At 47.9% G+C, this 25,470-nt stretch overlaps 1 protein-coding gene across 2 annotated transcripts in view; it reads right to left on the minus strand.

The window, feature by feature from the left end:
- The window catches only part of TRAM2 (translocation associated membrane protein 2), an 83,615-nt gene that overhangs the window by 23,026 nt on the left and 35,119 nt on the right, over positions 1-25,470 (minus strand). For both annotated transcript variants that reach the window (XR_007136904.1, XM_047794768.1), the window contains exon 2: positions 13,339-13,402. Coding sequence is in view for 1 of the 2 variants with exons in the window: in XM_047794768.1 (XP_047650724.1) it covers positions 13,339-13,402 (64 nt within the window). In the remaining variant the exon portion in view is untranslated. The remainder of the gene's footprint in view (positions 1-13,338; positions 13,403-25,470) is intronic.

Below are 25,470 nucleotides of genomic sequence, written 5' to 3' on the forward strand. Positions count from 1 at the left end.
CCGTTTTGCAGGATGAAGAGTTCTAAAGACTGGACAACAGCATGCTCTAACACTTCTGAACTCTACACGCAGAAATGGTTAGGACAGTAGGTTTCACGTTATGTGGATTTCACAATTAAACAAACACCAGGGCCAACTGGAGTTCCCAGTGTGGTGCGACAGGATGGGCGGAATCCTGGGAGCACTGGGACACAGGTTCGATCCCTGACCCGGACCAGCAGGCTAAGGATCCTGAGGTGCCATAGCTGCAGCTGAGGTCACAACTCTGGCTCAGATCTGATCCCTTCTGATCCTTGGCCCAGGAACTCTATATGCCATGCGGCGGCCAAACCCCCCCCCCCCCCAAAACCCCACCAACGCCCAGGTGTGACCAGTGCCATGATATGGACGGAAGGCTGGGCAGGAAATGGGGGGTGGTCGGTCACTAAGGTGTGCTGGCGGGAGAGCTGGTGAGGGCGCAGTGGTCTGCACAGAGACGGCAGGGAAGATCCAGGCGGGCTGAGGATTGGAGTTACCAGGGTGGGCAGGCACCTCGGGGCCCCTGACAAGGCAGAGGAAGTCATGGATCCAAAGGCGAGGGAAGGTTCTGGAGATCAGTCACAACCACTTGGAGAGACCAATCTTCCTGCCGGACGGATGGGTGAGGGGGCCAGAGAGAGCAGCCGGGGGGAACCCAGGCTGGGTGACCAGGATGGGGGTTGTAGGTGCCTGTGTGGGAGAGTGACAGAGAAGACAAATTCGGAGAGATAGGGGTGGTGGACTCAAAAGAACCAGCTGGTGGACTGGCTGTAGGAAACGGTTATCATATTCTTTTCGGAATTTCTGTCCTCTGTAGCCCTCCACGGTTTCAGAATTCTTCCACGTGTTATCTTGTCCACTCCTCGTAACCACTCATGGGACGGAGGGTCCAGTGCCCCAGCCCAGCCACTAAAGCCACCTCAGGGTCAAGAGGAGGTTGGGAGCCCTTTTTTTTTGGCCACGCCCATGGCATGTGGAAGTTTCCAACCAAGATCAAGCCTGAGCTACAGCAGTATAGCAGTGACAATGCCAAATCCTTAACTGCTAGGCCACCAGGGAACTCACGACCCTTTCCTGTAAGAAGTCGCTCCTTTGATCCCTTCCTCCTACACCCTAACAAGCAGCATCATACCCACGTACTTACAAGCCATACTCTGATTCATACAATTTATCTCTAGCGCTTTCCCCTTATCTGCTATCTTCCTATTTTGATCAGAACAGGAAAGCAGATTGATCTGGCCCCTTCTGCTTGCCACAGAGCTATGGAGGTTGGAAATTCATATTTTTTAGGAGGCCATAAACACATAGGGGTTTTTTTTTTTCTTTCTCTTTTTAACTGTTTGGTTGCTCACTAATTATTTATTTATTTATTTTGTATTTTGTCTTTTTAGGGCTACACCCGCGGGGTATGGAGGTTCCCAGGCTAGGGGTCTAATCGGAGCTACAGCTTCCAGCCTGCGTCACAGCTATAGCAACATAGGATCTGACCCACGTCTGCAACCTACACCACAGCTCACGGCAACATCAGATCCTTAACCCACTAAGCGAGGCCAGGGATTGAACGCACAACCTCATGGTTCCTAGTCGGATTCGTTGCCACTGCGCCATGACAGGAACTCCCACCACCATTTTTCCTTAAACGTGGGGCCCTTTTGGTCTGTCTTTCACCTCTCCACTCTGAAAGAGAAACAAGTTTAAGAAAGCTCCACTTCCCCTTTCACCTTATTGAAAGAACAACAACAAGTGGGACCCGTGGTGACTGCCAGGTAGTCTCCATGTCAGGGACAGACTAGGGAGAAGTGGCAACTGTGGAAAACTGCAGAGTGCATGTTCCCTGGGGTGAAGGAAGGAGTCAGGAGAGGCCCAGTGTGGCCAGATCACCCCTGTTTCAAAAGCAAAGAGAGAGATCCTCTACAGAAATCATCAGAGTTTAAAATGGTGGTGACTGATTTCAAAATTTTAAAAACACTTTATAGGCCAACCCCAAACTGGCCAAAGAAAACACACGCACAAGCCAACTCTGACCACAGGCCACCACTTTGCAATCCCTGGCCCAGATGACGCCTGGCACCTTCCCAGCACCCATATTCTGTGGGTCCTCTCCCTAGACATGGCCACGAAGTAGGTCAGTGTACCCCCTGAGGGGTTAACCTGGCCCTGGAGGAAGCACCTTCAAATAATGACCTTCCCTCTGAGGACAAGTTATCCGGTCTCCTGTCAAAGTGATGCTTGCTTTGTTTCTCTCTCTGGCCACAGTTTAAAAAAAGAGCCAACATGATAAGAGCCTGGTTGTGCTGACAACCTCAGGTGGAGCCAGCCCTTTAGGGAGCCCTGACCGCCTGTTTTGCTTCCTGTGACTAAGAGATATTTTCCTGTCTCCCCTGGTGTCACCTGTAAGCAGCATCTCCCACCTGCCTTCGCATGTCCCATCTTATCCAGATATGGCTGTGCGATCTCTGACCCCTTCCCCACCAATGGAGCTGGCTGGTGGCCACTTGTGACTGATGTCCCATCTTCTCTTTACATCCCCTTAGAGTCCAGGCACTTGCCACTGAGGCTTCTGCCTTTGTCTGAATAAATGTCCGAATAAAAAAGGGTGGTTTAGGGAGTTCCCGTCGTGGCGTAGGATCCCGTGTGGCTGTGGCTGTGGTGTAGGCCCGCGGCTGTAGCTCCAATTCGACCCCTAGCCTGGGAACCTCCATATGCCTCAGGTGCAGCCCTAAAAAGACAAAGGACAAAAAAAAAAAAAAAAAACTACAAAAAAAAAAGTAGTTTAAAAAGCATCACTGGAGTCCCCATTGTGGTGCAGCGGAAACGAATCCGACTAGGAACCATGAGGTTGCAGGTTCAATCCCTGACCTCGCTCAGTGGGTTAAGGATCTGGTGTTGTTGTGAGCTATGGTATAGGTCGCAGACGCAGCTTGGATCCTGCATTGCTGTGGCTGTGGTGTAGGCCCCCAGCTGTAGCTCTGATTCGACCCCTAGCCTGGGAACCTCCATATGCCGCGGGTGTGGCCCTAGAAAGCAAAAAAGCCAAAAAAAAATTAAAAAATAAAGAGCATCACTGCACAACCTGGATGCCTCTTTCTCTCCCCATTTCCTTCCTGACCCCCGCAAATCTCATTTGTAAGTGTTGCTCTCTATTGGTTTGTGCTTACAGCCAACTCTGTTTCTCCCCGATTTTGAATCTTTCGCAAGATTTATAAACCCAGAATTTAGGTATGAAAAAACACCATAAGCAAAATAAACAGGCAAAGAGGATGAGGGGAAACATTTACAATTGGAATCATAAACAAAGACAAATCTCGCTAAGGTGTGAAGAGCTCCTTGAACTTGAGGATGAAAGGATGATAAACCCAACAGAAGAATGGGCAAAGGATATGAAAAGACAATTCACAGAGGAAAGCAACACAGACAGATGGCCCTTATATATTTAAAAGGATGCTCAGCCTCACGCAGAAGAAAAATGAATTAGAACTACAATGAGATACCATTTCACACCTATCAAATTGGCAGAAATCCAACACTCCAAAGCTTGATGCTCACTCTTGCTAAGGCTGTGGGGGAAACAGGTTATCTCTCTCTCTCTCACTGCTGGCAGGATGCAAAATGTACCACCTCTTCAGAAGGGCGATTTGGCGATCTCCACCGAGATTACAAACACATCAACCCTTTGATGGGAATTTATCGTCTATCCACACATGCTACTTTCAAAATGGCACACGTACAAGGTTACACACAGTTTTTAAAAACAAGCTAATGGAAACAACTCGAGTAGTTTTCAGTACAGGGTAAATAGACCAGAGTTACAACACCGGGGCTTAGAACAGTTATAAGCAGGTGTGGCTGTGGACCTCGCAGAGCCGAGGTGCGCACTGCCTTACATCCCCTCCAGGGCTATGAATCAGAAGCTTGGATACAGCCCAGAAATCCAAGCTTCACGGCCCCAGGCAATGCTGACGCAGGCTAACATGCACTGATGTCAACAACGGAGCTGTCTCAAAAACTAGGGAGAAACGGCAAGAAGAGAAGAGGCAAGAACAGGTAAAGCTAATCGGGAGAAGGGAAAGCAGAAGAGCAGTTGCTTTGGAAGGGGGGGTGTTGACTGAAGGGGCCTGAGGAAGCAGGGAGGGTTGTTGTCTCTCAGCCCAGGGAATGGCACTCATCATGCTGTGCCGCCAAGAATGTGTGCACTTCACCGCTGCTTAAGCCACACAGTCTGTGATACTTTATCATGGCAGTCCTGGCAAATACACACACACACACACACACACACTCACTCACTCTCTCTCTCTCTCTCTCTCTCTCTCTCCCTCTCTCCCCCAGGCTGCCCAGAGAATGAAAGCATCTCCAAAGTTACCATTTTAACCCGAGAGTGCGTGATTTCTAATACAATTCTTCCCGTTTTACAGAAGTTAAGACAATAGGAGAGGATTTTTTTATGATGCAAAAATGGAGCAAAAAATGAAATGGAGCAAAAAATGAGAGATGCATTAAAGAGAATTTGGAAATCAAAGTCTTGGCCTCTGCACGGTTTTCCTGATGTACCATTCCTCTTTATAAGGCTATATAACCCTGCCTGTGGCCTTTAAGAAAGAACTATCACAAAAGCCCCTGGTGCCAGGTACACACTCTGCCCCACTACGGTTTACAAGTGTGAGGCTTCCACTCACAACCAGCCTGGGCAGACAATGTGCTTACGGTGGGGGAAAGTGGCAAGTTTTTTTTTTTAATTCAAGAGCCATAAAGAAGATCATGGACCCCAAAATGTCTAAAATCCACAACCAGTTTTAAAAGAACTTGGATAAAAATAACAATGTCAACAAGCTCATTGGCAAACTAAGGACAAAAATTATTTCAGTAAGAACAATTGAGCAAGAAAACCGGATCCTGGCTAGCCAGGAGGAGATCAGGAGAAAGGGGCGTGGTGGGGGAAGGGAGGCAGCCATTCAAAGATGCTTCTGGCTTGGCTGGCTTCAGGCTGGTTAACAATTAGCCACAGCAACTCAGTGGTTCTTGCTTAAACCTATGGAAGCTCCACATGGGATAGTCTCTGGGCTGTAATGGAGAATTGGACAAATATCAAGTCTAGGCTGGGAGAGGAAACTTTGAAGGTGCTGTTACCTGGAGCTGCCCTCAGGCAGGTTTGTCCACCTTTCTGCACAAATGTTATACTTAAATAACAGGTGCTGGGAGTTCCCATAGTGGCGCAGTGGAAACGAATCGGACTAGGAAGCATGAGGTTGTGGGTTCCATCCCTGGCCTCGCTCAGTGGCCTAAGGATCGGTGTTGCCGTGAGCTGTGGTGTAGGTCGCAGACGCGGCTCCAATCTGGTGGTGTTGTGGCTGTGGTGTAGGCTGGCAGCAACAGCTCCGATTCGACCCCTAGTCTGGGAACCTCCATATGCCATGGGTGCGGCCCTAAAAGGACAAAAGGCAAAAAACAAACAAACAAATACATAAATAAATGCTATAGTCTGAATGTTATTCCCATGTTCGAATCCTCAGCCCCCAAGGGGATGGTGTTAGGAAGTGGGCCCCCTCGGAGGTGTTTAAACCATGGAGCCCTCATGGAGTGGAATTAGTGCCCTTATTAGGGAGGCTCCCGAGAGCTCCCCGCCCCTCCCACCACAAGAGGACACAGCAAGATGTGGACACAGCGAGGCATCCAAGACCTGGAAGATGACCCTTCCCTGACCAGGCTGCACCCAGATCTCGGGCTTCCAGAACTGTGAGAAGTAAATTTCTGTCGTTTATAAGCCACCCAGTCCACAGTATTTTGTTCCAGCAGCCTGGACTAAGAAAGTTTTTTATTTGTTTGTTTTGTCTTTTTAGGGCCACACCCATAGCATATGGAGGTTCCCAGGCTAGGGGTCTAATTGGAGCTGTAGCCGCTGGGCTACACCACAGCCACAGCCATGCAGGATCCAAGCCTAGTCTGCGACCTACACCACAGGGCTCGCCAACACCGGATCCTTAACCCACTGAGGGAGGCCAGGGATCAAACTAGCATCCTCACAAGTCAGGTTCATTTCCACTGAGCCACGATGGGAACTCCAGAAAGTTTAATGAGTAGCTTTTGTTAGCTGAGAAAGAACAAACAAAAGGCCAAGTCCAGGCTGGCTACAAGCTCCCACTCTCTTTCAGATGCCACCCAACATGGTGAGGGCCACGCAGACTCCGGTTTATTTTATCTTATCCACACAGACAGGTAAGAGCCACAGGAAATCCTGATAGCAGTTTGGCCCAAGGGACCAGGATGGCACCAGGCCTCTGCCTTGCTGGCTGTCCCCTGGGCCATGCCCACCACCCTTCCCACAGCTTCCCTGGGCCCTGTGCGCAGTGTGAGCACCCCTCCCCACCCCCACCCTTACTAGGGTTTCCTTGGGCATGTCCGTCACCTCCCTCCCCGGGGGTAAAAGGCCAAGGCCACACTACATGAGGCTCACGTCTCCTGCAGCTGCACGGGCCATAGGTCCGGGCTGGGCAGCTTTCATCCATAATCAAGTCAGGTTTCCACCTCCAGAGTCACGGCTGCCCACCTGTCTTTTCCCTTTTGGTCCCCCCCAAGCTCATCTTACAAAGAGGGACCGAGTTTGATATGTGATGCCAATCTTTCAAGTATATGATACAAACATGAGACCAGACTGGGTCCCGCCAGCCGGCAAGGGAACAAAACACACTCTGAGCCCTGGACAAAGGCCTTTGGCTGAATGAGGCTTTACAACCATCTGTCTGAGGTGGGTTTTAGGGGGCCGTGTTTCTCATCCTGGAAGGGCTGTGAGAACAAGGGCCACACTGTGGTGTCAAAGGGGTCCGAGCTTTTCATCTCCAGCTGCTAAATGCTTCATGGCAGCTGGTGGCCATAAAACCACCTGGGACCAGCACAGCCAGAGGATGGGTCCTTGTCCCCTTTGCCTCCTGCAAAACCAACCCTTCTCTAGAAGGGGCCCCTCCTGTCCTGGGTGCCCAGGAATATCTAAGTGCTCAGGACTCATGCCCGTACCATTCCCCCCAAACCACACCCACCCAATAGCAGTCCCCACCTCCCCCACCTCTCGGACCAAACAGTTACAGAAAAACCCAAACTGGAGGAGAACAGAAAGATGCAAATGAGCCACTAGATGTAGGGGGTTTCCCTTGCTCATCTTTGGAGTTGGAAGCATAGGGTCATTTGAAAGCCTACGGAGCTTTCCACTCAGGGCAGGTTGAGCAAGCCCTTCAGACCCCGGGGGTCTCGTGGACACGAAGGGTCTGATGCAGCAGGGTCACTGGTGGGGCCCAGAGTCTGTTTGTAGTAAGTTCCCAGGTGGGGTGGGTCTGCAGGCAGTTTGAACAACAAGCACTCAGGAGGCCTCCTGGGCCTTCCCTTCTTCGGGAATTGCCAGGGTGGAGACAGGGACCATCACCCACGATTTGGCAGCAGGGTTCGGAGACCCAGATGCTAAGCGGTGTCCCCCAGACAACTCGGCAAGTTAGCGGCACAACTCAAACCCACCTAGTCATCTGCAGCCTGTCTGGGGCCACCTGTTCCACATCAGAAGGGAAGCCAGCAGGCCCCGCGCCTGCCTGTCTGCGGGTAGACACAAGCCTCTATTCTTTGCTGACCTTTTTTTACAATCTATATATTTCTGGCTGTAATGCCAGCTACTTTGTGGTGTTTGCATCAGAAAGATGCAGAGGGACTAATGGTTAAGACCAGAGACATGGCATTTTAGTCCTTGCCAGAGCTGGCCTGGGAGTATGACTGCAGATTAAATACAGGACAGTCAGTTAAACCTGAATTCCAAAGAATAATTTTCTAGTGTAATTATGCAGCACATATAATTTGAGATATACTTACACACAAAAAGGTATTTGCTATTTATCTGAAATATCAATTTCATGGGTGGTCTTGGATTTTTATTTGCTATGTCTGGCAACCGTAACAGGCGGGAATGAGGCGAGTAGAGATGTGGTAACAAGAGCATTTCCTACTTCACTGCTGTTGTCCTTCAAGAAAACCACAGGGGAGTTCTTGTCATGGCGCAGCGGAAACGAATCTGACTAGGATCCATGAGGTTACGTGTTCGATCCCTGGCCTCGCTCAGTGGGCTAAGGATCTGGTGTTGCCGTGAGCTGTGGTGTAGGTTGCAGATGTGGCTTGGATCTGGCACTGCTGTGGCTGTGGTGTAGGCCGGCAGCTACAGCTCTGAGTCAACTCCTTGCCTGGGAACTTCTGTATGCTGCAGGTGCAGCCCTGAAAAGACAAAAAAAAGACAAAAAAAAAAGAAAGAAAGAAAACCACAGGGACACCAGCACCTCCATGGGATGTACAACTTACTCCTGCAACCACCGTGCTCATTTCATCTTATCTCTCTGAACGGAGCTTAATCTTTTTGTCTTTCTAGGACTGCACCCACAGCATATGGAGGTTCCCAGGCCAGGGGTCAAATCAGAGCTGTAGCTTCGGGCCTACACCACAGCCACAGCCACGCAGGATCCTTAACCCACTTAATCTTCTTAACTAGCTTATTATAATGTGACAAGACCACAGATTTATAGCTGGTGTTATGAGTTGCACTGTGTTCCTGCAAAATTCCTACGAAGACTTGTACCTCAGAAAGTGAGCTTATTTGGAGTTAGGGTTGTTGCAGATGGAACTAGTTAAGATGAGGCCATGGTGGAGTAGAATGGGCCCTAACCCAATGCAGCGGATGTTCTTATAGAAAATGGAAACTGACGCAGAGTGCGCCACGGACACAGAGTGAGCGCCACGTGGCCAGGGAACATGGCCTTGCTGACACTGTGATCTTGGACTTCTACAATACGAGGCGTTTTGGTGGCTGAAGCCACTTGGCAGGCCTATAAGCACATGCTGGGAGCTGGGAAGAAAGGAAGTGGGGGGAGGAGCAAAAGGAAACCAGCAGGAAACCACATCAGCATTCCCTTTGGAGGTTTCCTTTTTTTCTTTTCTTTTCGGCTTTTTAGGACCACATCTGCTGCACATGGAAGTTCCCAGGCTAGGGGGTTGAATGGGAGCTGCAGCTGCTGACCTATGCCACAGCCATAGCCATGCAGGATCCAAGCCGAATCTGTGACCTACACCAAAGCTCACAGCAATGCCGGATCCTTAACCCACTGAGCAGAGCCAGGGATTGAACCCACGTCCTCATGGATCTAGTCAAGTTTGCTGCCGCCGAACCACAACAGGAACTCTCCCTTTGACAGTTCTCTGCAGAACCTGAAAACCTCTGCCACTGAAGGATTCAGAAACGGCGGACCACTCTGGCGGACCATTGGGGATGACAGCCCCTGTGCTAACATTCACAATTGAAACACCGGATTGCACAAGTTACAGGCTGCTCAAAGAAGAAACCTTAGAGATAGAACTGAACCTGGTTACACATCCCCAGGCACCTGCAGCCCTACAGACATGGGGGTGGGAAGAGGGTTTTAAGTTAGAAAACTTAACAGCCCCCCACACCCCCATGTGTGAACTACTCCTTTCTTCAATCTTCGACAATCTACAAACCAAGCATCACCCCTCATGCCTGGTGACTGAGAAGCTCACGACAAAATTAAGCAGGCGCTTCTGATGGCATCATCTCTCAGCATGACATGCTTGTCCTGCTGCAAACAGCCCCAAAGGGGGAGACTGAAACGAAAGCTGGGTTACTTAGCAAAACTTTATCTTCTCTTTCTAAAGTGACGGAAACCTCTTCAATTCAGTATGGATTTTATGTCCCATCCCTTCTCTGCTCTGATCTGGAGGAGGATCTCGGGCATAGGATTCAATAGCCCCACCAGAGAAAAAAAGGCCAAACCTCGCTGGCTCTGGTCACACTGGGCTTCCTTCAGTTACTAGAACGTGCCCATGTGAGCCTTCACGCATGCGGATCCCTATGCCCAGAATGTTCTTTCTTTTGCCCAGACCGCCCTAAACCTCCACCAGCTCCAACACACATGCTCAGTTTAAAGGGCAATTTTCCAGGAACATCTCGCCATCACCCTTTGATGAGTCCTTATCTCACAACCTTGTATATTTCCTTCATCCTCCTTATCACAACCATAATTATTTCTTGTTTGCTGTGTATTATCTGTCCCCACCCTGATACATGGTAAGCTCCAAGAGACAGAGATCAGACAGGGTTTATAAATTATAGTCCAGCCCCAGCACATAGCAGGCACCCAAATATTTGACTAGATAGATCAATTAATTAATTAGTTAAAACAAACAAATGAGGTCATGACAGGAACTCGGGGATGCTCTTCCTGCTCAGAGGCTCCAGGTTCACCGCTGCAGCTTGGAGCCATCGAAGCTCATCCTTATTTTGAGAGAAACATTTTTAGGATATCACTGGTCTCCTAATTTCCCTGGTAAAGTTTCAAACTAAAACAACAAACCAACCCTCGAATCATGATCTGACTTTACGAATAGGCCCTTCCTACAAGGCTCATCCCTCACACACGTACTTCACCTGCTGTGATCCCCAGGACAATATTTTGTCCCAGAAAGTTACATAGCATGGTTGGGCTATGATCCGGCATCTCCTCTCAACTGACTTCAAGCAGCAATGTCATGAAAATACAGGCACAACCTTTGATAGGCGGATATCTCTTTATAAATTAAAAAACTGGCATTCTGACATTAAAAAAAAAAAGAAGTCTAAGCTCTTCCTATTTACAGAAACTCAGGATTTATGAGTCACCAGAATTAGATGACTAAGGGCATTTTGGCAATTCAGATACAAACCCTTTAACACACACATATACCATGTGATCCAGAAACCCTGGTAATAGGAATTTATCCTAGTAATCATGAATGCAGGTAGTCACAAGAATACTTACCTGTAGCACCATAAAAGCTGGAAGCTGAAATATCCAATAATATGGGATTGAATGAATAACTGTGATTATCCCTATGAATAAATACTCTGTAGGAGAGTTCCCTGATGGCCTAGTGGTTAAGGATTCAGCATTGTCACTGCTGTGCCTCAGGTTCAATTCCTGGCCTAGGAACTTGCACATAATGTGGGTGTGGCCAAAAGAACCCCCAAACCAACTCTGAAGCTTTTCAAAATATCTTACTGAATGGAATCATAATAATGACATGGAAAAAAAGGTTCATCGCATGCTAATAACAAAAAAGGTGAGTTACGAATCAAGATTCCAAAACATTAACTGTTAGATTTTGGGTGGTGGGGTCACAGGAGATTTTTATCTTCTTCTGTTTACCTGTATTTTCTAAATTTCCTCTGAGAGTCATAAACATACTTTGGAAAATGTTTACAAATGTCAGGGAGTTCCTATTGTGGTGCAGCGGAAACGAATCCAACTAGTATCCATGGGGATGTGGGTTCGATCCCTGGCCTTGCTCAGTGGGTTAAGGATCCGGCATTGCTGTGAGCTGTGGTGTAGGTCACAGATGCAGCTTGGATCCCGAGTTACTGTGGCTGTGGCATAGCTCTGATTTGACACCTAGCTTGGGAATCTCCATATGCCACAAGTGTGGCCCTAAAAAGTAAAAAAAATAAATAAATAAAAATTAAAATTAAAACAAATACATTTTAATCAGTCACAAAAGGACAAATACTATATGATTCCACTTACATGAAGCCTCCAAAGAGTCAAATTTATAGAGAAGGAAAGTAGAATGGTAGTTGCCAGGGGAGTGGGGGTGGGGGGGGTTATTGTTTAATAGGTACAGAATTCAGTTTTGCAAGACGAAGAATTCTAGAGTTGGACAGTAGTGACGGCAGCACATCAGAGTGAATGTACTTCATGCCACTGAACTGTACACTTAAACATGACCAAGATGGTAAATGATCTGTTATACATATTTTACCCCTATGTTTTTAAAACCAAAAAAAAAAAAAACCTTAAAAAAAAATTTACATCAGTAACTCATAACTACAGCTGGATCTAGAGGTGCATTATGAGGATTTTCAAGAGACACTAGAGAAGGCTGAACCTGGCCTTGGCTCACAAGGCATCAAGGAGCACAGACCGTGTGGCCGCCAGCCTGGCGTGTGCCCAGGGCTGAGCAGGTAAGGCCTTGTCTCCTGACTGCGGTGCTGGCCAGGGCCTTTCCTCGTGTTCCATCATGAGCATGGAGTTCTCTCTCATTCCTGACAGTATCTCTCATTTTGATTCTAGATAAAGGACTGAGTAGGTTGCCCCCAAGTCATGACATCCCCTAGAGCCTAGCTACCAGGACCACGGGGGCAGGCAAGACCAGGAAACACCCCAGCCAAAGCCATGGGTTAAGGCCTTTGCCCCCCATGTCCTCCAGCTAGCCACTGGCAGAGCCAGGCCAAGAAAGAACTAGATCTCCCAGTCCAGACAACTCGCTTATCCACTGCAGGGGAGAGAGGGGAGGACTGGTTTCAGGAAAGACTAGCCCCTCTTTATTCACCAGGAGGGGACCAGCAATACCTGGTTCCTGGTGGTAGAACTGAGAACCCCACACATGAAGAGCAGAGCCTCAGGCTGGGGGCTACAGGTGGTCCACAGCTGCATCTTTGAGCCGTTTGTGCCAATGTCTGTTTTTGTGCCAATACCACACCATTTTGATTACTGTAGTTTTGTAGTACTGTCTGAAGTCTGGGAGGGTTATGCCTCCTGCTTTGTTCTTTTCCTCAGGATTGATGTGGCAATTCTGGGTCTTTCATGGTCCATGTAAATTTTAGGATTACTTATTTGAGTTCTGTGAAAAAAATATCATAGGTAACTTGCTAGGGATTGTGTGAAATCTGGAGATTGCTTTGGGTAGCATGGCCATTTTAATAATATTAATTTTTCTAATCCAAGAGCATGGGATATCTTTCCACTTCTGTGAATCATCTTCAATTTCCTTTATTAACGTTTTATAGTTCTCAGCATATAAGTCTTTCACCTGCTTGGTCGGGTTTATTCCTAAGTATTTTATTTGGGAGGGGGAGTAGGGGTGATTTTAAAAGGTGGTTTTTTTTGTTTTTGTTTTTTAACATTTTTTTTTATTTTTTTTTTTTGGCTGCCACATGCAGTGGCTTAATGTGAGACCTAAGTTCCCAGACCAGGGATTGAATCCAGGCTGCAGCAATGAAAGCGCTGAGTCCTAACCTAACCACTAGACCCCCAGGGAACTCCCGAATATCCCCTTTCTGATATCTCATTGTTAGTACAAAGAAATGCAACCAATTTGGGTATGTTAACCACAGCGGCACCTTCACAGCAACAGGGAGTTGGATGCTGAGTCTAAATATCTAAAAAGATCACACACAGACACAGAAAAAGAAGTTTTCCAAGTCCTTTGGGGTTAACGAGGCCCAGGAAAGATAGAGACCTGTGCTTCTCTTACCTGCTGTCGGCACACTAACGTTGTACTGAGGTAAAATAAATAGGAAGGCAGTCTTGGCGGTGACCTGTGAAATAAAGGGGAATAGTTCCAAGTTAGCTTCTTGGCCACATCAAAGGAAACAAGCGAAGCCTGCTACCGCCCCTGGGCCACGCCTTCCACATCTGAGACCCACAGGCCTCTGCAGTGAAGGGTTTTACCTAAAGCAGAGTTAACACCGTTTGTTCCAGGTTTTTTCCATTTTTCTTTAATGACATGCCTCCCACTAGCTGCACTAAAAGCAAACGAAACAACCCCAGGCTCTGCTCGATATCCAGACTTGTCCTCACTGCCAATGGCATGCCACAAGGTGTGCTCAGGCAGCCGAGAGCTCACAAGCAAAGGGTTTGAGTCTATCTGTCATTCATTCATTCATTCATTCATTCATTCAGGTGTCTATCAACTTAGTCCTAGGTACCTAGCACTGGTGAAGACAGAAACTAATAGAAGGCAAGGTCACAGCCTTCTATAGGTTGCCAGAACCCAGAAAGCTGAGATCCTCCAGCCCGCTAACTACATAGTGGGCGGCAGCTGAAAAGTCTAAACCTGAGCTTCAGAAACAGAGAACTCCAGCTGCTAATTTCACATCTGCTCTGCTGTGGGGTGGGGGGAGGGGAGTGCAGAGGACACCCCTCCCCCCGCCACTGCTAGTCTGTTTACCTCAAAAGCTGCCTTTAAAATCTAGGTTGTGCTGTGAGAAAAGTGTGGCTGTCACCTGCTTATCAACCATCAGCTCAGTCCTCCTGCAACTCAACCTGCAGGGGAGAGACTACAATTCGAAGCCTGGACGCAAGAACCGACTGTTGGGCCCAGACGCTGCCTCTGCATTTGCTGGCAGCACAACCAAGAGCTGTGACCCTACCCCTGGGGCCTCATTTTACCGAGTCCCTAAAGGCCAGGATATTTGTGGAACCCCACCTGATCTGGGTGGGGCTGGCCTGGCTGGGAGCTCCCAGATGTTTCTGATATGCAGCTGGGGCTGAGAAGCACCGCCACTCACCTCTGGAGCAGGTGGGCGGCCAGGTGAGGGGCGGGCCAGAGCCAGGCCTTTTCCGGGGGTCCCCTGGGGTCACCGCATAACTAGAGTTACTGGTTCTCTTCTAAACTAAAAGGTGTCCAGGCTGCACCCTGGGCCACAGACAGAACAGCAGGGACACGGGTGAATGCCGCGTTTTGGCCCCTCCAGGGGTGGCCTCCTGACAGGCCTGGGAAGAAGCTACTGTCCTGTCTTCTCTGTCCCTTAAATGGCAGAACCCTGTCACAAGCCCTGTCTGCAGTGGCTGTCACAGTTCACGCAGCATGCACCTGTCTTCCTGTATGTCCACACTGTCACCTGGGACGTGGTTGTCAAGTGCGCGGGGAAGATGCCCAATGAGCCTAGTGTGAGAGGTGCCCTGGGAACACAGAGCCTGGTCCAAATGGCACCCGTGAACCTCACTCCAGTGGTCAGGACCCTTCTCAGAGTTAGTGCTCCCAACCTCCCTGCCATCTGACTGCCCTTATTTCTCTAGAAGATGTTACCTCTGTATTCTGCTTCAGCTAACATGCGCTACCACTTCTTTTGAAGGGTTTTACCCCCTCTCACTCTATATCCTACTTCTTTAAGCTCCCCCACCAAACCCCCCCCCAATCCTACAGATGAACAACTCAACTATGTACCCGCCACGAGCCCCCCATCCCCGAGACTGCTCACAGGCTGTGTCATCTGCAATCTGTACTGCATCCACTATTCATCCTTGCCCCCTCTTCCTGTTTATTCTCCCCTCGGCCCCCAGGGTCACTTTTTTTTTTTGGTCTTTTTAGGGCCACACTCAAGGCGTATGGAAGTTTTCAGGCTAGGGGTCAAATCAGAGCTGTGGCTACAGGCCTACACCACAGCTCGCAGCAACGCTGGATCATCAACCCACTGAGCAAGGCCAGGGATTGAAGCTTCGTCCTCGTGGATGCCAGTCAGATTCATTTCTGCTGCGCCACGCCGGGAGCTCCCAGGAGCACTCCTTGATGGCAGGAACGGTGCTGCCTCATTGAGCCTCGCACCCTTCCAAGTAACTACCCAAATGCAAAATCAAAAGCAGAGTCTGAACATCACTACTTATGAGAGAAATGCAAATCAAAACTACAATGAGGTACCACCTCACACCAGTCAGAATGGCCATCATTAATACGTCCACAAATAGCAAACGCCGGAGGCAGTGTGGAGAAAAGGGAACCCTTCTGCACTGTTGGTGGGAATGCAAGCAGGTACAACCACTATGGAGAACAGTATGGAGGTTCCTCAGAAAACTAAATACAGAGCTACCATATGATCCAGAAATCCTACTCCTAGGCATATATCCAGACAAAACCACAATTCAAAAAGATACATGTGTTTATTGTAGCACTATTCACAATAGTCAAGACATGTGTTTACTGCAGCACTATTCACAATAGTCAAGACATGGAAACAACCTAAATGTCCATTGACTGATGAATGGATTAGGAAGATGTGGTATATATACACAATGGAATACTACCCAGCCATTAAAAAGAACAAAATAATGCCATTGACAGCAACATGGATGGAACTAGAGATTCTCAAACTAAGTGAAGTCAGAAAGACAAATAGCATATGATACCACTTATATGTGGAATTTAAACTATGGCACAAATGATCCCATATACAAAACAGAAACAGACTCACGGACATGGAGAAGAGATGTGTGGTTGTCAAGGGGGAGGGGATAGGAAGTGGGATGGACTGGGAGTTTGGGGTTGGCAGATGCAAAGTATTACATTTAGAATGGATAAGCAATGAGGTCCTATTGTATATAGCACAGGGAGCCATATCCAGTCTCCTGTGATGGAACATGATGGAATATGAGAAAAAGAGGGTATACATGTATGACTGGCTCACTTTGCTCTACAGCAGCAACTGGCACAACATTGTAAATCAACTATACTTTTAATAAAAAATAAAGGCGGAGTCTGCTCTGGCCTGCATCCCCAACCCACATCTGCTTCCTTTCTCCAGTGGGGCCACTCCAGGGCCATCACTGAGCTATCCTCTAGTTCGCCCACTGGTCACCCACAGTCGTGCCTCAACACATACTGGCTGCTAACACCACAGCCCTCCATGAAGCCCCCACCACCCACACCCTAGCCTGATCTCTCCATGCCTGAACTCCACCCTCAAGCGCCATCCTGGACCCACTACCTAACTCTACACTGTGTGCCACGAATCCTTGGAGCCAATCTCGTCTTCTGGGGCTGACAACCCCTGGGAGGGAGGGTCAGAGGAAGCTGGATGAAATGGAAGGCAGGCAGGGAGGCAAGGAGAGAACGTTTACCACACGCTGTACCATGCTCAAGGCACAGTCTCTCCATTTCATTCAGGAAACACTCGTCTTTTACGTTGGTGGAGTAAAGCAACCTGCACCCCACGCCCTTTCCCAACAGCTCCAGGATTTCCTGAGACACCTCTCCCCAGTTATGTGGCTGGGGGACAGGCAGGGGAGTATCACTGTATCACTCGTGACCACCATCCTCCTGGGAGGAGGGAAGGGGCCAGACCCTCTCCCCAGCCCATCCAACACCCTCTCCTGGGCACTGCGTCTTGGAGGAGGATGGAAGAAAAGCTGGTCAGTGTCGTGTGCCTACCAGACTCTTCCGATGGTGTTCCCACGGTCCTGTCCTGGAGCAAAGACCCCCCCCCCAACTGTGTGAGCCCCCAGACAGGCTCCTGAAGCTGGCCCAGAGTACATTCCTAAGATACATCAGAGCGCTGGAGTCCAACCCCGGCTGCACGTCAAAACCCCTGGGGGAGCCACCCCCAGTCAATTAACCCTGCCCCCTGCGGGCATCGGTGGGCAGCCAGGCTCCCCAGAGCAGCCACGGGCAGCCCAGCCCGAGAGGCCCTTGGGGGACATCCGTGCCCCCCAGCCTCACAAAGCAGGTCCCTCACACCAGGTCCGTGTCCTCCACAAAACTCATTTCATTTAATCAGCTTACGCTGTAAGTCAGTTTTTATTTTCACTTCAAGAGACACAGGTCTCGTATAAAAAAACAGAAACAACTCAGAAACAGGTAAAAAACGAATTTCACCCAATGTTCTTGGTCTTCCATCCTCTCGCCAGCCTGATCACGTCTCCCTCCACATGTCGTGGGGACAATTCTGAGAGCTTTTCCTATGCTTGTATACACTTGGAACTAACTTCATTTTACTCTGACAGTATAACTTGAACTATGTTGATACCACTTAACACAAGTGGTAAAAGAGCTACAACTTTTTGAAAAATTGTTAATTGGAGTACAGTGGATTTACGATGGTATGTTAATTTCTGGTGTACAACAAATGGATTCAGCTATACATATGTTTTTCCATTATGGTTTATTACAGGATAATGAATACCGTTCCGTGTGCTCTGCAGTAGGACCTTAGCTATTTTATACAGAGTCGTCTGTATCTGCTAATCCCAAACGCCTAATTTATCCCTCTCCACCTTTCCTCTTTGGTAACCCTAAGTTTACTTTCTATGTCTGTGAGTCTGTTTCTGTTTTGCAAATGAATTCATCGGTGTCATACTTTAGATTCCACATATAAGTGATATCGTATGGTATTTGTCTTTCTCTTCCTGACTTCACTTAGTAAAAGAACAGCAACGTATTAAATACCATTTAAATCACTTTTTTTTTTTGGCTCTCTGAATCAAATAGTGGTTTCAAGAACATACAGACTAAGGCACACATCTACTTAGTGTACATGAAAGTATTCAAAGTATGGAGACATAGAAAACGTGTAGGTCAATCTTTTGTTTACTGACGTTAACACAGAGATAAATGGTTATGCCATGAAAACGTCTTACACTTATAGTGCTTCCACTACTATTTCCTACAAGGTTACCCCTAAGACTGAACACTAAATGCTCACCTAAATACAATGGGCTCTCTGTGAGAGTGTATACAGATGTACGGACTTTTTTTCTTTATATCTTTATTCTTGCTATTGAAAAAAATTTTAGAAAATATCAAAGGGCACAAATGAATCAACAGGGATTTACTAGTGGGAAACCTGGCAAGATAAAACTGAAAATGCCATGGGCTTCACAGGTTAAATGCACAAAATGTAACAGGCAGAAAGTCTGTTTCAAACAAATTAAAAAGCTGTGTTTTTAGACACAGAACACAAACTTATGGTTACCAAAGGGAAAAGGGGGGGAGATAAATTAGGAGTGTGGGATTAGCAGATACACTCTACTATAATTATAGATATATAGTAAATAAACAACAAGGACCTACTATATAACACAAGGAACTCGATATCTTGTAATAACCTATAATGGAAAATAATCTAAAGAAATATAATGTATAACTGTATCACTTTGCTGTACACCTGAAACTAATATAACATTGTGAATCAACTATACTTCAATTAAAGGAAGAAAGCTAGGAGTTCCCATTGTGGCTCAGTGGTTAACAAATCCGACTAGGAACCATGAGGTTGCGGGTTCAATCCCTGACCTTGCTCAGTGGGTTAAGGATCCGGCGTTGCTGTGAGCTGTGGTGTAGGTTGCAGACTCGGCTTGGATCTGGTGTTGCTGTGGCCCTGGTGTAGGTTGGCAGCTACAGCTCTGATTAGACCCCTAGCCTGGGAACCTCCATATGCCTCGGGTACGGCTCTAGAAAAGACAAAAAAAAAAAAAAAAAAGGAAAAGGAAAAACGCTGTGTTTTTGTCTCAATTTGCCCCAACTCAGATACACACACACCCACTAAAATGGTGCATGAAGGAACACTGTCCTACACAAGAGGTTATATCCCGAATTAAGGGAAACAGCTATTGACACAGGAGATAACACAATAGGGCAGAAGATGAACTGCTGGAAGAAGAATTGCAGTGTTTTTAGGGAGGGAGGCTGTTTGGTATTTGGGCAGGGCAGATACCCTTGGCCTGGTCCTGCAATCCAGTCAATCCTTATTACTCACAGTCACTCCGTTCTGGGAAGTCACCATGACCCTAGTGACACTGGACCACTGCTCCTAGGGGAACATGGGGTTAGGTTCCTACAGGCCTCTGGTCACAACAGCTCCATCAACTGATGAATGCGGAATCTTGGTTTACGTGAGACGCCAAATGTAACACTTGTTGAAGCATGAACCTTGAAGAGGCTAATGACACTGTGGCCTGAGGGGTCTCAGCCAGGCCCATGGCAACCTTCTGGGGCTCAGGATCCCAAGACGACGCCTAGCACCATGCATCAGGGCCATCTTAAGCAGCTAAGTCACCAAAAAAAAGCACAAAGATGAAAGAACGTGACACTAAATAGATGGCAAAAAGGCCGCTTACTCACAGCAGGAGCTGCAACAGGTGGCAGAGGGTCGCCTGGCTCCCCTTCAGCTGGGACTGTGCTAGTCGGGTGAACCAAACGTCCCACTGCCCTGTGTATGTCCCCAAATGACCCCCAAATCTCCAGGAGATGGGCTTCGGGGTTAGACATGTGTCAGCCAGCAGCACTATGCACACAAGAGGCAGGCAGAGGGTCAACTGTATCTGGGCAAACTCAAAGGCCAGTGTGGGCCAAGGCTTTTTCTTTTTTAACCTTTATTGGGATGAAATTTACACACCCTAAAAGCCACCCTTGGTAGGTATACAGCACTCTAGGGTTTACCTCTCCTTGTTTTCTTAAACTCTCCCTTCACTGGTATGTAAGTTCTAGGAGAGTGGGGATCTTACTCAGTTTGATGATTATTAACCCATTGCCTGAAAGAGCCCACACTAGCAAGCGCTTGTTAACCACACACAGGATTAAGCAGGGGGCCTGTATCTGTGCTGTCACCTGAGCCTCTGCCTCATTCATTCCCCGGTGCATGTCGCCTCTCTCTCTAGGGTCTGTCTCAGGGCTGGGCACATAGTCAGTATCTTGTAAACACCTATTTGATGAGCGAACACCGCAAGCAGCTGTAATATTTAGTGACCGCAGATAAATGCTCAACAAATGCTTTTTGAACGTGATTCTGAGCGAATAGGATCCAGGACTCGGATGAAGGCAAAAATCCGAGATTCCAGTATTTTTCCATCCCTCCCCCAAGCCCAGGTGGTGGCGGCAGAAACCATTCCAAACGGTGCATCTTTATTTCTAGCAGCCGTGCTCGCTCCCACATTACACGTCTCACCAAGATGAGGCTAAACCTGGGGCACAGAGAGGGCGGGCTCCCTCCCCGCCAGGACCTCACGACTTTACAAGCAGAAAAGACAACATTCAATTTGACTTTTACTTTTAAAAAATACATTCCCAAAACAAACTTGGGAGTCACAACATGGCACATCAAATTGAATGGTGACACAGAATAGCATCAGGAGAGGACCAAAATATATACATTGAAGGCGGGGGGAGGGGAGAAGAATGATGCTGATCCATAGAAACACATTCCAGAAAGTCCAGCTTGTTGACTAAAGGTGGCCAGAAATTGGGCTCTAAGCTTTCTTGAAGCCATAAGAAGGAGGAAGGAATGATCAACTCCTGGATTCACTTTATCCATTAATTAAACAAAAAAACTGGACCCCTCTCCCCACCACCACCATCAACGCTACTTCTCCAGCATAAAAACCATTCTCTGGGAGTTCACTGGTAGCATAGTGGTTAAGGACTTGGCCTTGTCACTGCTGTGGCTCGGGTTTGACCTCTGGCCCGGGAACTTCCACATGCCTAGGGTGCAGCCAAACAAAACAAAACACCATTCTTTGTGCTTTAAAAGATCCTCTGGCACCCAAACCTTCACTCCATACTTCTCCCAACCTTGCAGATCAGGGTTGAAACTGCCGACAAGCCCCCTCGGCAAGTGCTGTCTGGGAGCATGTGGCACGGATGGCTGAGGGACAGAGGCCTGTCAAAAAAGTCATTCCACAAGGGCCTAATCTCTAAAATATACAACCAACTTATACAACTCAACGGCAAAAAAAAAAAAGCCAACAACCCAATTGAAAGATGAGCAAAAGACCTGAATAGACATTTCTCCAAGGAAGATATACAGATGGCCAACAAGCTCTTGAAACAATGCAACATCACGGATTATTAGAGAAATGCAAATCAAAACTACCTTGAGATACCACCTCACACCAGTCAGAATGGCCATCATTAATAAGTCCACAAATAACAAGTGCTGGAGGGGGTGTGGAGAAAAGGGAGCCCTCCTGCACTGTCGGTGGGAATGTAAGCTGATACAACCACTGTGGAGATCAGTATGGAGGTACCTTAGAAAACTATACATAGAACTACCATATGACCCAGCAATCCCACTCTTGGGCACATATCTGGACCAAAGTTTCCTTAAAAAAGACACATGCGCCCGCATGTTCATTGCAGCACTATTCACAATAGCCAAGACATGGAATCAACCCAAATGTCCACTGACAGATGACTGGATTAGGAAGATGTGGTATAGATACACAGTAGAATACTACTCGGCCATAAAAAAAGAACATAATGCCATATATGGCAACATGGATGGAACTAGAGATTCTCATACTAAGTCAGTCAGAAAGACAAATACCATATGATATCACTTATATCTGTAATCTAATACACAGTACAAAGGAAACTTTCCATAGAAAAGAAAATCATGGACTTGGAGAAGAGACTTGTGGTTGCCAAGGGAGAAGGGAAGCGAGTGGGAGGGACTCGGAGCTTGGGGTAAACAGATGCAGAATGTTGCCTTTGGGATGGCTGAGCAATGGGATCCTGCTGTGTAGCCTGGGAACTCTGTCTAGTCACTTATGACAGAACACGTAATGTGAGAAAAAAGAATGTATACATGTGGAGTTCCCGTTGTGGCGCAGTGGTTAACGAATCCAACTAGGAACCATGAGGTTGCGGGTTCGGTCCCTGCCCTTGCTCAGTGGGTTGAGGATCCAGCGTTGCCGTGAGCTGTGGTGTAGGTTGCAGACGCAGCTCAGATCCCACGTTGCTGTGTCTCTGGCATAGGGCGGCGGCTACAGCTCTGATTCGACCCCTAGCCTGGGAACCTCCATATGCCATGGGAGCGGCCCAAAGAAATAGCAGAAAGACAAAAAAAAAAAAAAAAAGAATGTATACACATATGTGTAACTGGGTCACCATGCTATACAGTAGAAAAAATATATATAAATACATGATAAAAAAAATTTAAAAAAAAATGTCATTCCAGGAGTTCCCATTGTGGCACAGTGGAAATGAATCTGACTAGGAACCATGAGGTTTCAGGTTCAATCCCTAGCCTCACTCAGTGGGTTAAGGATCTGGCATTACCTGTGAGCTGTGGTGTAGGTTGCAGACGTGGCTCAGATCCTGAGTTGCTGTGGCTGTGGTGTAGGCCAGCAGCTATAGCTCCAATTAGACCCCTAGCCTGGGAACCTCCATATGCCACAAGTGCAACCCTGAAAAAACAAAACAAAGTCATTCCAGTGATTTCCCATCCCTCTAAGGCTGTTTATTGGAAACACTGAGTTTAATAGCATTTTAAATGCCAGGCTCAAAGGTTAAAGGTGAAAGGTTAAAAGTGAAAACATGCTAACACACTAACGCAAAGGAGAACGCTAGGGAGTTTCCGTCGTGGCTCAGTTGTTAACAAGCCCAACTAGCATCCATGAGGACGCAGGTTCAATCCCTGGCCTCTCTCAGTGGGTTAAAGATCCGGCATTGCTGTGAGCTGTGGTGTAGGTCATAGACAGGGCTTGGATCCCGTGTTGCTGTGGCTGTGGTGTAGGCCAGAGGCTACAGTTCCAATTAGACCCCTAGCCTGGGAACCTCCATATGCCTCGGGTGCGGCCCTAAAAAGAAAAAAAGAGCAAAAGAAAAAAGAGAGAGAGAGAGAGGATGCTAAATTACATAGGCAAGGCTGCCACCACCACACTACACACACACACACACACACACACGAAGCTTCACTGAATTCTTAACTCAAACAGGGCATCAAGCACAAAGGCAGTGACATTGAGCATAGCTGTGTAGCCATAACAAAACAAAAGCCATCCCACATGCCGTATCCTATTAGGGGCACATGAATCTGAGCTCTCGATTGCAACTAGACCAAGGATGCCAGTAAGACAGCTGCCTCCAGCAAAGCATAGTGAACTTGGATTCCAGCCCCAGTTCTGCTCAGAGGCAGCAAGGGGACCTCAGGCAAGGCATTTCCCCTCCCTGGACCCCAGTCTTCTCACCCACGAGGAACAAGAATACTGGTGGTGAATGTCATCAAGGGCTTAACTCCATGCCAGGCACGGGTCTAAGCTGCCTTCTAAAAATCATTTCATGTAATTCTCACAACAACCCTATGAGGCAGACACTGACAAACATTCTCATTTTACAGATAAGCTTAGGAAGGTGGTCAGAAGGGATGGCCTGAAAGGTCCCCTCCACCGTTAGGGCCAAAAGGCTACTGTTTCCTAATTCCAGTTGAGCCACTGCCAAAAACAGCCTTACATGGACGACTTGCTGAGAGATGTTCCTACAAATTGAAAATATATTACTGCTTCTGCACCCTGTGAAGATGAGGTCCAGGCGTCCCCTGTATCTGACAGCAGGAAAGCAGGGCTCCTTGCTGGCCCCAGACCCCAGGCACACCTGGGCTTCCCAAGGCTCTGCTCCCTTTCACTGCAAGCTGATATCTGGATACCAAACAAAAGAGGAGAGGTAGGATGAAGGCAGCCTCATGGGCTTGCCTTGTAGGTAGTACCTAACCTCTGGTTTGGTTTCTTGTTTATTTCTGGTCACATCCACACACTGGGCCTTGGAAGGGGCTGCACTGGGAGACCAGCCATCAAGGACGGGGCGGGGTAGGGGGCAGGTGGGCTGGCAGTCCTGCTCTAAACCGCTCTGCCCCTCCTTGGAGCTAAAACAGAGTCCCTGCAGGGGACCCGTAACCTCCATGCCTGACAGTGGGGATGCCTGTGCCTCTTCCTTCCAGCTTGGCCTGCTCTCAGGAAGCCAAACCATCTCCACTCAGAGCTGCCCCAAGGTAATTCTGCATCTCTCTGCCAAGAGAGGCGGTGGAGAGGAAAATTTCAGTCAGACAGGAAAACACTTCAAAGTCCTGCCCAATTGGTGAGGGAGGGTTTTTTGTTTTCTGTTTTTTAAATAAAAGTCTTTTAGGCTTTCTCTCCTGGAGTGTCTGCTTCATGAGGCTGGTTGGTCACCTGCACGCACGTTTTGATGGCCGGGACTTGATGTCCGTGGTCTGCCACCCCTCTGTCATTCAATGAAAGGCAGATCTGGCTGAGACAAAGATGCTTTTCACGCCTGCATTCTGAAATTCCCCGTCTGGGTGACCGGGGGCTGGCGAGGGGGGCTGAGTGCCTACAACCAGGGGCAGGGTTCTGACAGTACCTTCTGTGTGGCTTTTAGCAACACCAGGAGGTTCGGTCTTCTCACTTGAAAAACTGCCTTTGATATGAGAACGAGGCAAAGCTACTCAAACACACACACCAGCCTCTCTACAAGCCCGTGTCCACCATGCTAAGCAGATTCACAACTAATAGTCATGATTGCACTTTTTACATTTTTTGTCTTTTTTTCTTTTAGGGCCACACCCAAAGCATATGGAAGTTTCTAGGCCAGGGGTCAAATCGGAGCTGTAGCTGCCAGCCTACACCACAGATCACAGCAACACCAGATCCCTAATCCACTGAGTGAGGCTGGGGATCGAACCCGCAACCTCATGGATACTGGGCAGGTCCGTTTACCACCAAGCCAAGATGGGAACTCCGCAATCGCAGTTTTATATCGGGTTACAAATCAACACTATGTTTATGAGAAGCACCCGTAACCAGAGCAGCCACGCTAAGATGATAGTACTTGCTTCAGCGCATTCATCGTTTCCAAGGTCTAAACTTGATACTGGAATCAAGAGGAATTTAGGCCGGGTCACTTAAAGAGTATAAAAAACCTCTGAAGAGACTTTTAAAAAGATGCACATGGAGACTGAACTGGAAGGAAGTACTGAGACACAGGAGGGGATCTAGGGCCAGCTCTTCCTTATTTCCTTTGCAGCTGCATCTTTACCTAGAAATTTAAGATTGCATATTTATGCAATCCATGCTTAGATGGACTGAACTTGACCTTGTATGTGCCTTACAGATAGCCTGAGAT

Source organism: Phacochoerus africanus, chromosome 9 (genome assembly GCF_016906955.1).
Source record: "Phacochoerus africanus isolate WHEZ1 chromosome 9, ROS_Pafr_v1, whole genome shotgun sequence".
Lineage (NCBI taxonomy): Eukaryota > Metazoa > Chordata > Mammalia > Artiodactyla > Suidae > Phacochoerus > Phacochoerus africanus.